Here is a 14,746-nt window from a genome sequence, read left to right as displayed (position 1 = left end):
TAATTTAGTAATTTAGTAATTTAGTATCTGAAAGACGACTGTCAGTGTGGAAGTTATTATTCACTTCCTCATTGGGGATGACGAGGTCAGAGCCCAAACGCTGTGCATTCTACATTCATCTAAGCTGGGTGATAAAACATAAAAGGTTTAGGTCAGCCCACAACCAATCACCAGCAAATGTAGCTAACTCACCTACTGTGAGAATGGCCCTTGTTAGGCTACTTTGAATTAAAAGGCATTAAAACAAAACAGAAATAACTAAATATACAAACCACACCATCATTTCCCCCTTTACAGTATTTTCATTTATAAGAATTGGTCTGATCAGCTTAAACAAGACAACAACATGTTTTGCTGCATTTGCACTTTTTTTTGGCGAGTATCACTACACATGCCACTGCAGCACACAGGAGTCCACCCCCTACGGCTCCTAGTGCTGCTCCTATGGTAGACGTTATCTGACCCTCACCAGCAAGATACCCAAACAGACACCCAACACCCATACCAGAATAACCTGCAGTTTGAATAGCAGCTTGATTGGGTTGTGTTCCTCCTTCTGGGGCATTTTGTACCTGTTGTTGTAAGGCAGTTTCAGCCTCTTGGAGCATCTCAGCGGTGTAGTATCTTCCTTTTGCTGCCTGAACCTTATCGTTGATCTTCTTCAGTAGCTCAGGGACCTGTTCAGGATGGTCAGAAGATGGTATCCATACTTGCACTTTTTGATTAACTCGTGGATATTTTCATTGTCACGAAAAAAGTCCTCTATCTTGGTACCTTCTTCTCCATGGGTGAACAACACCATAGTGTAATCCATGGTGTTTTTGCCAAAAGTATTGCGAATGCTTTTCACCATGTCTTCTTCTTTCTTTGTGTATTTATCTCTCATACTCAGCACTATCAGGAACACATGAGGACCAGGTTCGGCAAGATTGATAGATTTCTTGATCTCTCTCAGAATTTCCTCTTCTGTTTTGATAATGCGTAACAACAACCACATTTTGGTTGTTAATATTCCCTATTTCCTTCTGGCACTTCTCTGTGAGAGCAGATAGACTGGGCTTTGAGTCAAATAGGTTCTTCTGACCCAGGATGGTGTTTCCTGAAAAACTCTTCACAACTCCGACCATCCCGAGCAGGACAATCCTCAGCTCTGCTGGAAAGTTTTATAGACGTTAGTATAGAAAGAATTGCCTCTGTCATGATGTTATGTCAAACGCTCAAATCTATGACAATCTATGAGTTTGTGAGTCAGATGTTTAGATTCAGATTGATTCCACTATCATTTCTCTACGGTAAGCCAATTTTGCCAATGGTGAAGTCATACCCCAACCTGCTGTGCCTCTGATAGGTAGTATTGGTTGCCTTCGTTGGTTAGGTTGGTTACTTTGGTTACTTTGGTTACTTTGGTTAGTTTTAGAAGAGGAGTGGGATTGGTTAGTATAAGAATACCAGGGTAAGCTGATCAAAGGCAGGGTAGGTCATGCCTTCGCTATCCTAGGAAAATAAAAGATTGTGTACAGTAAATATGAAGTTGCTGCAAGCTGCCTGTTAGCCTAATGTGGGAACCTAACCATGTGGACTCTTTAAACAAAGAGAAAACTCTGCAAACATGGGGCCTCCCCTTTCAAAGGAATTGCAGAGACAGCCTGGATAGCCAACAGGCTCCAAAAACTCCAGACGTTAAAGATCTCCAATAAAGGATGCCCCGGCACATCCAGCTCGGAGGATACCTCGGTCGAAGACACAGGACACAAGTCTGGGGTCCCCTGCTAGAGCCACTGCCCCGCGACCCAACACCGGATAAGCGGTTGAAAATAAGTGAGTGATGAGTGATTAATTGGTAATGCTGGTTACATTTTATGACATTTTAAGGAGCAGTTGTCTGTGATTATTTGTTTATGTGTTCTAATCGCTGGCTGTGCAGGTCAGTGCTCGGATTCAATGTCAAATTTGAAATATCCAATAAATTAATATTGCATTTTTAAGAGAACACCTCTCTTTGAGACTGCATCGACAAACTAGCACTTTCACTTAAAGTTCATTCAGTGTTTAAATTTAAAGTGGAAGTTCAGATCTTCATTTCAAATGCCACTTCACCTCCTTCAGTATTTAATGTGCTTTAAACATCTAAATTGCAGATTTTTAAGCAACAATATTAGTAACTCATTAACTCTTGCCCCTGACAATGTCTGTGCACAACCCGGATGTGTCCGCCTGGACACCATCTGGCACATGATACTTCACACCCCTTGTTTTGCCAAGGAGTGGGAGGTTATATTGGCCGGTAACGATAAAGTCCCACCAATGTGATCATCAGCGGTGGAAGAAGTTATCAGAACACGGTCTAATGTCCCAAATGAGCCCAGTATTTATGTTAAAGGCAGGGTTGGTAATGTGTAACAGCTAGCAAGATTTGAAAGTATATACATTTTAGAAAGTGTAAAGGATCCAAACAGTTGTGTGTTTAATGGTCCAATCATTTCAATAAAATATCAAATTTTATAAACTACATGAGTTTTGTGTGCAGAAATCTTAATGTGTAAAGTAACTAGTAACTAAAGCTGTAACAGATGAATGTAGTGGAGTATAAAGTACAATATTTCTATCTGAAATGTAGCAGAGTAGAAGTAGAAAGTGGCATGAAAAGAAAAGACTCAAGTAAATTACAAGTACCTCAACATTTGGACTGAATTACAGTACTGGAGTAAATGTACTTTGTTACCTTCCACCGCTGGTAATCATATTAAAGTAACTCATGCAAACATATATGTGAGTTGTACTCTCAAAATTTGTCTTCACTCCCAACAATTCATCCAACAGTTAAAAAAACATGTCACATAAAGTAATTTAAGAATATTTTTAAAATTCTTTGTGCACTGATAATATGTAAATAATGTGTATGTAAAGGCCAACAGGGTAGTTAAACACTATTTTGACTATAGCTACGCTACAATGTTTTATTATTACGGTATCAAGCTTTTATTTTGGTAACCACAGAAACCGGAAGCATGGTAACGGAAATCAGCTTGACAAAAAACGGCGAAGAAGACGAAAGAAAAGTCTGAAAAGGTTCATGGTCAAAAACTGTAAAATGCCACGGAAAAACAGTTAAAACTACAAGATTTAGCTTCGGTCAATTGGGGAACAAGGTTCGTAGAGTTAATGAGAAATATATTTGAGCTATTTCAAATGTTATCGTGAAATGTATAATTTGATAATGTTAACGTATTGAAAATAATGTAAGGAGCTGTGTAATGGTTGAAATGTGACGGTAATGCATGGTTTATTTGTTTTACCCAGCTCTTACGTTGGTTGATGACACGGACGGCAATAAAGGTCATTTAACCATCAGTTCTGGCCTTCTCAATATTGACTGGATGCTACAGTGTATAAATGCTTTACAAAGTATTAACCATTAACAAGGTATTATAAACACCAGTTACAACTTTATAAAAGCCATCCAAATAATGTTTATTGCTGGTTTATAATTTATTTCTTAATTATTAACAAACACTTATAATATAAAAAAGAAGTGTGAAACAATAAACTGTCAAAACAACAAATTAAAGCATAACTAATAATGAGTAAACATCATTTCCTTGTTTTTTAACATTAAAACAAGTTATTAACCTAAGTTTAACTTGCAATCAATTTACCATTTGTTAGTGATGGATATGATAAAGGATTAGATAAAGAAAGAAAGAAAAGTATCTGCAAACATCAACTAACTAACATCTAACTAAAATCTTAGATATTCTCTAAAATGCTGCTTAATCCAGTTGTGTGCAGATAATAAAACTCTCCACTGCAGATAGATACACTACGAAACTCAACATTTCAGTTGTATTTTTAATGAATATTGAAAAATAGTTCAGTTCAAATTAGTTCAAAGTTGTCTCAAAATATCATTGATCCCCAAAGACAGGTTAAAAAGAGAATGAGCTGTTAATGAGTTGCTGGCTCATGTTTAAGAAAACAAATATTGTTCCATATATGAAACTCCAGACACTGCAATGAACTGTAGTACTGTAGAATAAATATATTTACCAGGCAGCAGACTGTCACCTTCTTTCTTGGAAGAGTCGCTCATCTTTAAAGTCTTGTCTCTGTGGATGTCTTGTTCTGAGTATTTTAATTTCCATCTCATCATTTTATTATATATATATGAGTCTAGCTTCTAGTTCCCTCCCTGAAGAAGAGACAACCACGTCACTGAGCTAGCCAATGCAATTCAAATTGGCCAGTGAAAGGCTTATTCACCAGTGTCAATCAGTTTCTTTTTAGTTAATTCATAAAAAATTAATTGAGAATCCCCAAAATAAATAATAGTTTAAAGGCTAAGCGTTACACTTGGGATATCAACAGAAGAAGAGAAAAGTATGGTCGGGACCACACTGTTGTAGTCTGGTGAAGAAACAGACATTTTAGTGTGATTATTACTTAGATGATTCCAGATTGATACTACTCTCATGTCTGTACAGTAAATGTAGAGTTGCAGCTAGTAAGCAGAAAGCAAAAGCAAAGGCTGAAAACAGATGGAACAGTTTAAAAGTACTTTTAAAGGCTACCAGGATGCAGGGCCAGGGGCATGGAACAGAATTTTGGAGGCACAAATTTAAAAAAATAAATTCACCAGTTCATTGCTGTTAAACAACACAAGAAGAAAACATGATGGCAGAAGGATTTACTTTACAACAACAACATTTGGAGATATGTCACGTTATTCGACTTTGGAGGCCTATATTGACCTCATTTCTAATAAGTAGAAAAAAAGAATGGTCAGTTGTGATACAGGACGTCCCATACACTATGCACAAGTCATTTGAAACCATTTTACAGTAGCATTTTGGAGATATGTACGTTATTCGACTTTGGAGGCCTATATTGACCTCATTTCTAATAAGTAGAAAAAAGAATGGTCAGTTGTGATACAGGACGTCCCATACACTATGCACACCTCATTTGAAACCATTTTACAGTAGCGTTTGGGAGATATGTCACGCGTTAAGTGACTTCACAGGTGTATAAAGACTCCTTTTCCACACATGAAATTGTACAGTACATACTTTACTGCCAAGAAATGATTAAGACTACGTGATTTATCACACTGAAATACTATATGATTTTTTTAAAAACATAATTTGCTTATTCGAGCCATTTTTTTATGAACATCATAAACTTTTAGAAACTTATCGAAAAAGACCACACACATGCATGAACATAAATAAAAATGCCATGTATTCCTTAGACCCTGCTAATAAAAATAAATAAAATACAATAAAATGTTCACTTTACATGGCTACTTTAAATAGACAATTTTAAATGGTAGGGAAACAATGTGTGCCTACTACTTGGTGCACATCTCAATAACACTAGCTAAGTAGATACATATGTCACACTGTCACAGAGAGAGAGAGAGAGAGAGAGAGAGAGAGAGAGAGAGAGAGAGAGAGAGAGAGAGAGAGAGAAAACGAATACGAATAGGAGTTTGATGGATTTAGGATGCTTAAAGTACTGATTATTTACATGGAGTCTTGTGGGTTCAGGATGCTTAAAGTCCTGATTATTTACATGGAGTCTTGTGGATTCAGGATGCTTAAAGTACTGATTATTTACATGGAGTCTGGTGGGTTTAGCGACACAAGCCTCAGCAATTCTATATATATATAATTTGCTTAAATTTTAAATACATACAGTGTTGATTTAATGGTGAAGTGTTAATTGTCTTAACCTTTTAGAGCTATACCTTTTTAAAACCTATTTAAGACCTTTCTGTTTACTAGAAACAGCTATGAAGTAGCTAGCGCTAAACCCACAAGGCTCCATTCAAAAAATAGTACTTTTAGCGTGAATAGAGCCAACACATTTTCACATGTATCTCGGTAACCTATGTGTTTATTTCAACCAACACTAGAGTTGTGATGGTTGGAAAAGTGTAGAGAAGACCAAAAACGGCTTTTTATAGTTTTATTTTGTTTCTGTCGACTTTTAATGTAGTGTGTTTTACGATGCTTAAATGACTGTTTATTTACATGGAGTCTGGTGGGTTTAGCGATGATGTGTGTGTGTGTTTGTATGTGTGTGTGTGTGTGTGTGTGTGAGTGAGTGAGTGTGTGTGAGTGTGTGTGAGTGAGTGAGTGTGTGTGTGTGTGCGTGTGTGTGAGAGTCTGTGTGTGTGTGTGCGTGTGTGTGAGAGAGATCTATGTGTGTGTGTGTGTGTGAGAGAGCCTTCGTGTGTGAGTGTGTGTGTGAGAGAATTGTGTAGTGTGTGTGTGTGTGAGTGTGTGTGTTAGAGGAGGGAGATTTATGTTTGACAGGATGTCATGTGTGTGTGTGTGTGTGTGTGCGTCCCTCCCTCTTTCACCCTCTTCTCTTCTCCCTCTCTCTCCTTCTCTCTTTTCCCTCCTCTATCCCTCCCTCCCTCCCTCCTTGCCTTCCTCTCTCCCTTCCTCCCTCTCTTTCTCCCTCCCTTCCTTCCAGAAGTCTCCATGATAGAATGTGTTTGTGTCAGAACTTGTTGCTATGGTGATTTCCACAGTGCAGGGGTAGGGAGGGGGAGACAGTGTCTTCCATGGGTCCAACATGTAATGATAATTAATACTCTAAAGTTTGTTCTGTAAGTCAAAAACCATGGGTCCAAACGGCAAAATATTATGATCACCAGAGAGATAAAAGTCTGGCGAACGCATTGATGTGGTTTTTATGTTTGTGGTATGAAATATATGGGACACAGAGCAGCTAACAAACAGGGAACCATCTGCATCCTTCAGATTTCCTACATTTTGACCAACTATGATGTATGTAGAATGAAAATTGCACGGGAGAGAGCAATTTGTTTGGAAATAAATTTCAGCGAATCGTACTGTAACTCCATTTTTTCTATCGGCAGTGTACGTCCGGGGGATTCCATAGTCACATGTCTGCGACCGCCACAAGATTTCCTACATTTTGACCAAGTATGATGTATGAAGAGTGAAAACTGTAGAAGGGAGAGCAATTTGTTTGGAAAAAATTCCGAGAATCGTACTTCAGCTCCACACTGACTCCCACTCTAACTCTCAACATTTCGGCCCCATACACACACATGGGAAAATCTGAAACGGTCTGAAAAGACGACGATACGTAAACTGTGATTTCGTAGAAAACGTGCTTGATATCCGAAAGCCCATTCAGCCCAATAAACGCCAAAATCTTGTCTTCGGTTTAAACTTTTAATCTTTTTTCTACATTAAAGTATGGCGATACAGCATGGTCCCAAACGGGGCTTGTTTTGAGCGATGTTAAGCGATTCCCCATTCAAGTCTATGGGACAATTTTTCACGTTTTTTAGGCCGATTTCGTGAAAACCGTGCGGCAAATCTCTTACAAAACACATAGCACACCATTCCCGAACGTTACACACGTGATGATGTCATTTGTGTGCGCGTGTTGGCAACGCTTCGTGAGCCTAAGCGGGACAAAAAACTGGCGGAATAATATTAAAAGTATGAGAAACAATAGTCATTGTGCCGATTGCACATCGGCACACTGAATAATCAAAGCAATGAAAAATGTAAGTGAATTCAAGAAATTCCTAAATTGGACTTCCTAAATTGAATGCAAGAAAATGTCATTTCTTTTTTATATTTAGCCAGTACAGTTGTGGCAATTCCAGTCATCATCCCCACTAATGGCATTTTGTGGTATGTTCACACAGTTAGGATGATACCACCCCTTGCACAAAGAACATTCTACCATTACTTCACTGCAGTGTGCAGTCCTGCATATGCAGTACACATTCACATGTGTTTGTCCTGACTTTGGAGCACCAACTCTTGGCTCTGTTTTAAAATGGATTTGTCCTTTCTTGAAGGAAGTTAAAAGTTCAGTCCTCAACCGGCCCTCACGGAACTTGCAGTTTTCTGGCCTCAGGTTGCAGCACAATGCAAATGCAAAAGCAATTGCAAACAAACCACAGTTACTACAATTCGACTGATGTTGGACACCAGGGTAAATAACTGTAAATTTGTCTTCCTTTGGCCTTATTAACCATGACAAAACTTGTTTGTCTTTGTTGTTTAGCACTGTCGAAAGACTGTCATAAATGCAAACCTGATTGTTCCGACAAAACAGGTTGCTAGCAGTTACCCAGTGGTTGTTCCCAGTGTGTAAAATTTGCACAAATGGGCTGCTTGGAGTACCCACAATCCCTCCCTTATGTAAAACACTAAATAAAACACTTGACTGAAAGCCATGAATGTGAGGGTACTCGCTTGCAAGCAAGTATGATGCAAAATCTATCTCATCACAGCTAAGCCAGTGGTACGGATGAAGAACAGCAGTCATTTTGCTATGTTTTGGGACCTGTGGAGGCCTTTGTAGTCTTGCTGCAGATTTCTTTTCTGAGGGGTCTGCTCCTTGCCAGCATGGTCCATAGTTTTTATTTACAGATGTTGTTGTACTCCCAGGTTTTTTTGGGATGTCAGTGCTCCTTAAAGGTTCCTGTGGAACAGATATGTGTTTTTTCAAAGCCTGATAGATAGATAGATAGATAGATAGATAGATAGATAGATAGATAGATAGATAGATCGATCATCAATTATTCACCCTAAAAAGTGTAAATTCTTATTGAAGTCATACCTTTTCCGACTTGGGTCCTGTCGAGCTGGTGTCAGTCACTGTCTGTGGTCTCTCCAAACCTGGTTTGCGTCCTTTGACTGGAGCCTAAACCATTCACATCACATACAGGAAGATATATTTCTCACATCACATAAACTAAAATTACATTTGTGGCTTCGAAAATCATTAATTTATTAGTGCATTTATTTCAAATCTGGATTTGGAATATTATGAAATAAAACGGAATATGTTTTAAATGTTATAAAGTATAATATAAACCGTATCTATATTGTTATTTAAAATTGTAAGGAACAATGAAGTGTGATAATATTTTATATGATACTTTAATACCACTTTTGTTGTCCTGAATGGGAAACTCTTCTTTATTGGTGACACATAGATGCCTTTCTTGGAAGGCTTCCTTTTTCTCCAGCGCTCAACATTTACCCTGTATGTCTTAAATAAAGCAGATTCATTGGAAGGATTATTTAAGAAATAAGTGCAGGTAAGTACTTATACTGAAGGTAAAAATTTCAATAAACTTACTTTTCTCTTGCGTGTTGAGTCAGAGAACTCCATCAAGAGAGCATTATGTGTCTGCTGATAAATCTGTACAAAGTCGTCAAGCCTTGTGAGACGACGTCTCTGGAATCTAATTTTTTTCAGATCCCATTGGCTTTTCTCCATTATAGCCTGAGTCTTGTTGTCCTCAGTGTAGTTCTACATTATTGGATAAAATAATTAATGAGAGTTAAAGAGTACACATATTATGCATGTCATTTTGTACAAGTTATGTATTCACTGTGTAAGATATTATCAAACATGTACCTGTGTGCCTGACTGACTGCATCGCATAAAGATCTTGGAAAAATGATTGTAGGCTGGTCCTTTTCCATGGCGGCCAAGATCACCTATATTAAAGTAAATAATTTAGACCTTAAAATGATGATTACCCACAACATATTATTTACCGCAGTGAACACAAATGAATGGATCAAATATGCCATATCGTGTTTTATTTCACTACAATCAGGTAATGAAATGTTGAATTAAGTTGATTTTTTTTTTGTTTTAACATTACGGCTGTAACATTGTCAAATATATGCCTTTGTTCAAATCCCACAACCTCACCCCAAGCAATCCTCAAAAATAAGTTGTCACTTACCCAGCATAAGACCAGACCACAAAACTGCCTGAGGTAGGAAATATTTCACCAGGTTAGGCATGAATGTAGGTGAATGATACTCATTTGGCTCACCCTTTACATCTACAGGTGCGTTTGCCACTATTTCCGCAAAATGAGTATGAAATGTTGTGTGCCCCAGATTGATCTGCAAATTAACAGATAGTTTCAGTCTGTATTTAAGCAAACAACTGGATTATTAAGTGTGGTTCCATAAAAGGGAGGGAAATATATACTGTATCATGCTATATGAAATCATGAGTTACGGATTTTTAAGCACATATGTCATCACATAAAGCCAATGCTACATGACACTTCATGCTGTGTCACCCCAAATTAGCAACAGTGCCCTAACCTAATTGCAGTGTCAAGCTAACATCATACACCATGATATAAGTATGTTATAACTACATTGAAGTGAACCAGAAACATACAGCTGTATAATGCACAAATCAGACAAACCTCAAAGTCATTTTCAGCATTTTCTGCACGGTCACTGCTTTCAGAAAAGCCAATTGTTTGCAACCTGTTCTGAAGGTTTTGGAAGTGTTTTTCCACGTTGTCACCACTCTGAGGACTTGAGAACAGGACTGCCATGCTTGTAATAATGTCATCCATTTCCATCAGTGTGGCAGCACTTGTCAGGAGGCCAAAAAGATGCATGGACAGTCTGTAGTGTTTGGGGGAACTGACAAACATGATAAATGTAAGTTTAACATGTATTACAGACAAAAAACATGAATACTCTCAGAAGAAAACAAAAGTTGATCATTGTCATGTGTCAGTTTTTGGTTCTCTTTGTAACGTAAAGTAACATTACAGACCTTCAATACACAAGCAGAATTATTTACAGTGTAAGAAAGACACCTTAAAATAAAGTGTAACCTAATTTTTAGTTAAAGACAACTATTGAATTATATTCACTACTTTAAACTATTTTGATATTAACTACTTTTGTGAGTTTGTGGTTCTATGTTTCACCTTTTAAAGAATCGTTCCATTGTAAACCATGACCATGTCCATCCCATTGTTTATTAAAAAGTGAATTAATTATTTTTTGTGAATAACCATGTATGACAACACAATATATAATCAACTTACTGTTTCTTGCAGAACACTTTGGCATTCTTCATGATGTGGCTTAGGCAGCGATGAAGAATTGGCATATTCATGACCTCTTTCAACTGTCCAGTGACAATGTCATAGTACACACTGAGCAAGCTCTCCAAAGAATGTTTACAAAAACTGTAGGCAACAGCTTGCATCAGAACAAGGGACCCATCACAGATTATCATCACAGGTCTCCTCACAGATTTCCTTCCAAACAACTTGTAGTAATCTGTTTGAAAAGACTCCATAAAAAATAACACTGATGCAGTGGTGTGTTGGCAGGTGACATACGTTGCAACAGGGATAGGGGAGGATCCTTTAATAGGATGCCTCACCACCAACTCATACACATAAAAAGGTGCTGATTTCCCTCGCGCTTTTTGCACAATACTTCCTGTGGCGTCAATATACACAATATCATCCCTGCATCGTTGATGGAACAGTCCGATTGTGTTTTTGGACCACAGCATGACTCCTTTGGGGTGCAAGATCACCTTTTGGAGAACTTCATTGTCTTCATCTGTTTTTTCCTCCACCATTTTGAGAAGACTTAGTATTTCGTTGTCATGCCTTCTGCATTTCTTTCGTGTCATGTAGGCTATGTTTTTGAGGACTGCAGCTGTAGGTGCCTGGTCTCTGCATCCTGATTCAAAGACTTTAGGTTGGATTTTGTCCATACACTGCAAATGTAAGGCCCTTGGAAGCACTGATTCAAGTTGCTTTCCAAAAAAGTCTTTGTTATCAGCTCGTACATATCTTCTTTTTAATTCTTCCATACTGTGACAGACCTCCTCTCCCTGAAAGGTCACCCAGGCCTTCAGGGTACTCTCATCCCTCAGAGTGACCTCTACACAAACTGGGCAATCTGAAAATGTGCAGTATCCCAGGCAACTAAATAAAGGTCCTTTTCTTTTGGACATTTTATTTTTCACGGTGTGCCTTTTAAAAGCAATGCTGCAGTATGGATGTACAGATTGTATTCCTTTTGAGATTATATTTGTCCAGTGCAGATCTTTAAACTGGTGCCCAACCTGTAATGTTTCTCAGGTCGCTCCACTCCTTAGTGTCCATAAAAAAAACATGGGCCTGTCGGCTTATTGACGAAAAAAGAGGCTATCTGGACCACTATTTTCGGAAGATGTTTCTGATGCTTGGGTAGAATCCTGTCTCTCAGTGAGCTAAATGCAAAAAACAGGTATTAAATATATTAAATGTAGTTCAGTGTGAATACTGTTTACCTGCAAGTCCTACAAATGAAGGAACTTCATATTAATGTAGAACATGTTTAAAATTTTAACTTTGGTTATTATTACAAAAAAAACATTTTTTTAAAAAATGTATTTGGTAATTATTTTGTTGTTTTGTGGTTTGACTGTTATTACATGGAATTGTGTCATTAGGAGAGATAAAACATTTTTTATAGTGTTTTATGTTGTTTAAAGAACAATTGATTCTGTATTTCTTTCTTTCAGAATTTTTCTCATTATCAGGAAAAGTTCAGACTTATATTCTAAAGTTTGCCAAAAACATAGCAAATTTAAACAACGTTTTTACATTTGCTGTAATAATTGATTAACTTGGTCAGAAGAAATAAAAATGTAAAATTTGCCACCACAATCTTAAGACCAAGACCTATATTACAAACACCCTCACTGCAGCATTCATTTCTTATCTTTTTCAGGTACTTTATAGCCAAGGTAATAACACAAAGTATAGCGTTTTAAATGTGTATTACAGATTTTAAAAATGCAAATTTGAAAATGAAAATCAGATTTCTGATGTTATGACTGTGGAAAACCATCTTCACAGTTAATTAAAAGGTCCATTGTTACAAAGCATATTCTGTAATGTGTAGCTTCTAACAAGTTCTGTGATTTTACTATTTGTGTTGCTTTTAGATGGTACTTGGCTGGCCAGAAAATATGTCTGGATGGTTAAAAGGTTAAGCTTTAAATGATCACACAAATGACAACATTCTTAAACACCAAGTGAACGCTCCCTGCATATCAAAGTTGATGAGTTGCTTAAAAAAGGCTTTACCTTGGATGAAGAAGACTTAATCTCCTCCAGATCCTTGTCCTCATACTCAATGTCGGTGTCAGGTGCAGCATCAGGACTTCCCAGAGGAGAACACTTAGATGCACAGTGAAAGGAAAATGAGTAAACCTTGTTAAAGGAATTGCAATGCCATTTTGTGTTCTTCAGTCTCAGACATCAACATACTACGTTGAACAAAAGCTTTACCTTGGATGAAGAAGACTTAATCTCCTCCAGATCCTTGTCCTCATACTCAATGTCGGTGTCAGGTGCAGCATCAGGACTTCCCAGAGGAGAACACTTAGATGCACAGTGAAAGGAAAATGAGTAAACATTGTTAAAGGAATTGCAATGCCATTTTGTGTTCTTCAGTCTCAGACATCAACATGCTACGTGTATATATATATATATATATATATATATATATATATATATATATATAAAAAAATATAATATAACACTGCATTACAACAACCTTGGGGCTCGGAGATTTGGCCTCCAACACATCTCTCTCCTCAGCACTGCCTTCAGGAGGCTCCTCATACAATGGACAATCGTGACAAGTTCAACCAAAGACAAACAATTATTTTATTTTTCACTTATAACAATTTTTATTTACAACAATTTTGTTATTGTTAATAAATTACTTTTAATTTACTAATATAAAAATATTTTGGTCAAAATATTACCTTCAAGTGTGCAAAAAAAATGTTTCTTAGTCGTATCCTGTTTGATAGTGAATTTGGAACCTGTAAAGAAGTGCAAATTGTTGCCCAGGTGCCATCAGAATGATACGCACTTTCTTCCATAGCACAGCCGTGTATAACGTTCTGTATGTCTTGCAAAGTGAGCGTAATTTTACGACTCTGTGAAGAGAAAAGTAAAGCAAAAATGTTTTAATTCCTTTTTTTATAAATAAAAATTGCCAATTCAAATGTCAAATAGTAATATAACTACCGAATAGATAAAGAAAATGTTACGTACCTTCCCAAATTGTTTAAAACAGTATCTTCTGAAATATACAATAATGAAATTTTTTTTGTAAAAAACATGGCAACATTAAAACAAGAGTTAATGATGAATAGCTACAGTTAAATAATCAATTATTTATATAAAAAGGTTAACAACTTACCGCTCTTTCTGTCGCCTCATGATGCTTTTTCAAAGACATCAGGCCGATTATCGGCCGTGGGACAGTCTGGCGAGGTCAGTACGATCTCAAGTTCGGTGTGTCCGTGCCGTGCGCGTCCGTCTGGGGGCTGTCGGTTCGTTTTGGCCGACCTGACATGTTCGGTTCGGCAGGGCGTCGGGGCTCAACCCGAGAATGACGCGAGTAATGAGGTGACTAGAGTCTCTCAAAATCTGACGAAAATCTTTTAAACTGACCTTTGTTGAGCTGAAATGAAGACAGATTCAGCAACTGCATGGCCTATTTATCGCAAAATGTTCTCAGAAACACGTTTCAGTGAACTATTTTAGTACAATATGAGATCGTATTCTGAACGGCCGCCATGACAGTCAGGCTTTGAATTTCCGGAGAAAACAAACCCATGTGACGCGTTCGTCCAATCAGCTGCCGGTTTTCATTTCTTGGGCAACATTACAGATTAGCGCCGCCTGCTGTTATAGAGATGTTTTACGTCTCGTCTCCTCTCGTCTTTTTGGTCTGTTCTATGGCAGTTTTTTGGACCTCGGGGACGCGACTGATCATATCATATCCACTTGATTCAAACTTATTTTTCTATTTGTGCTATGCAAAATAACTGTTGAAGTGTTTTTCCCTATTACTTTACAATACTTTCAAGATTTGTGTTTTAA

The 14,746-nt window shown here is 37.5% G+C and overlaps 1 protein-coding gene and 1 pseudogene across 2 annotated transcripts; both read right to left on the bottom strand.

Moving 5' to 3' along the window:
* Nucleotides 1-223: 223 nt before the first annotated feature.
* LOC120575013 lies at nt 224-4,090 on the bottom strand (annotated as a pseudogene).
* Nucleotides 4,091-6,493: 2,403 nt separating this feature from the next.
* Nucleotides 6,494-11,164, bottom strand: LOC120573877. Of its 2 annotated transcripts, XM_039823766.1 has the most exons (8): nt 10,883-11,164; nt 10,244-10,469; nt 9,764-9,929; nt 9,427-9,509; nt 9,145-9,318; nt 8,950-9,054; nt 8,620-8,703; nt 6,494-8,481 (listed from the first exon to the last, which is right to left on the bottom strand). In XM_039823766.1, the coding sequence occupies exons 1-8, from the start codon at nt 11,137-11,139 to the stop codon at nt 7,627-7,629; spliced, it is 1,950 nt and encodes a 649-aa protein (XP_039679700.1). In that variant the 5' UTR covers nt 11,140-11,164; the 3' UTR covers nt 6,494-7,626. The 2 variants fall into 2 exon arrangements, with proteins under 2 accessions (XP_039679700.1, XP_039679701.1); XM_039823767.1 differs by having other exon boundaries at nt 8,620-9,054.
* Nucleotides 11,165-14,746: the final 3,582 nt, after the last annotated feature.

This window comes from Perca fluviatilis, chromosome 15 (assembly GCF_010015445.1).
Source record: "Perca fluviatilis chromosome 15, GENO_Pfluv_1.0, whole genome shotgun sequence".
Taxonomy (NCBI): domain Eukaryota; kingdom Metazoa; phylum Chordata; class Actinopteri; order Perciformes; family Percidae; genus Perca; species Perca fluviatilis.
Note: the sequence above shows the minus strand (reverse complement) of the source record. Positions and strands in the feature narration are given on the sequence as shown.

Coding starts and splice junctions, on each gene's coding strand:
- LOC120573877 (XM_039823766.1), bottom strand. CDS start 11,139: ATGGAGTCTTTTCAAACAGATTACTACAAGTTGTTTGGAAGGAAATCT. Junction 8,704..8,949: donor CATTCAGGACAACAAAAGTG/GTATTAAAGTAT, acceptor TGAATGGTTTAG/GCTCCAGTCAAAGGACGCAA. Junction 8,482..8,619: donor CAGGACCCAAGTCGGAAAAG/GTATGACTTCAA, acceptor TCTGTTCCACAG/GAACCTTTAAGGAGCACTGA.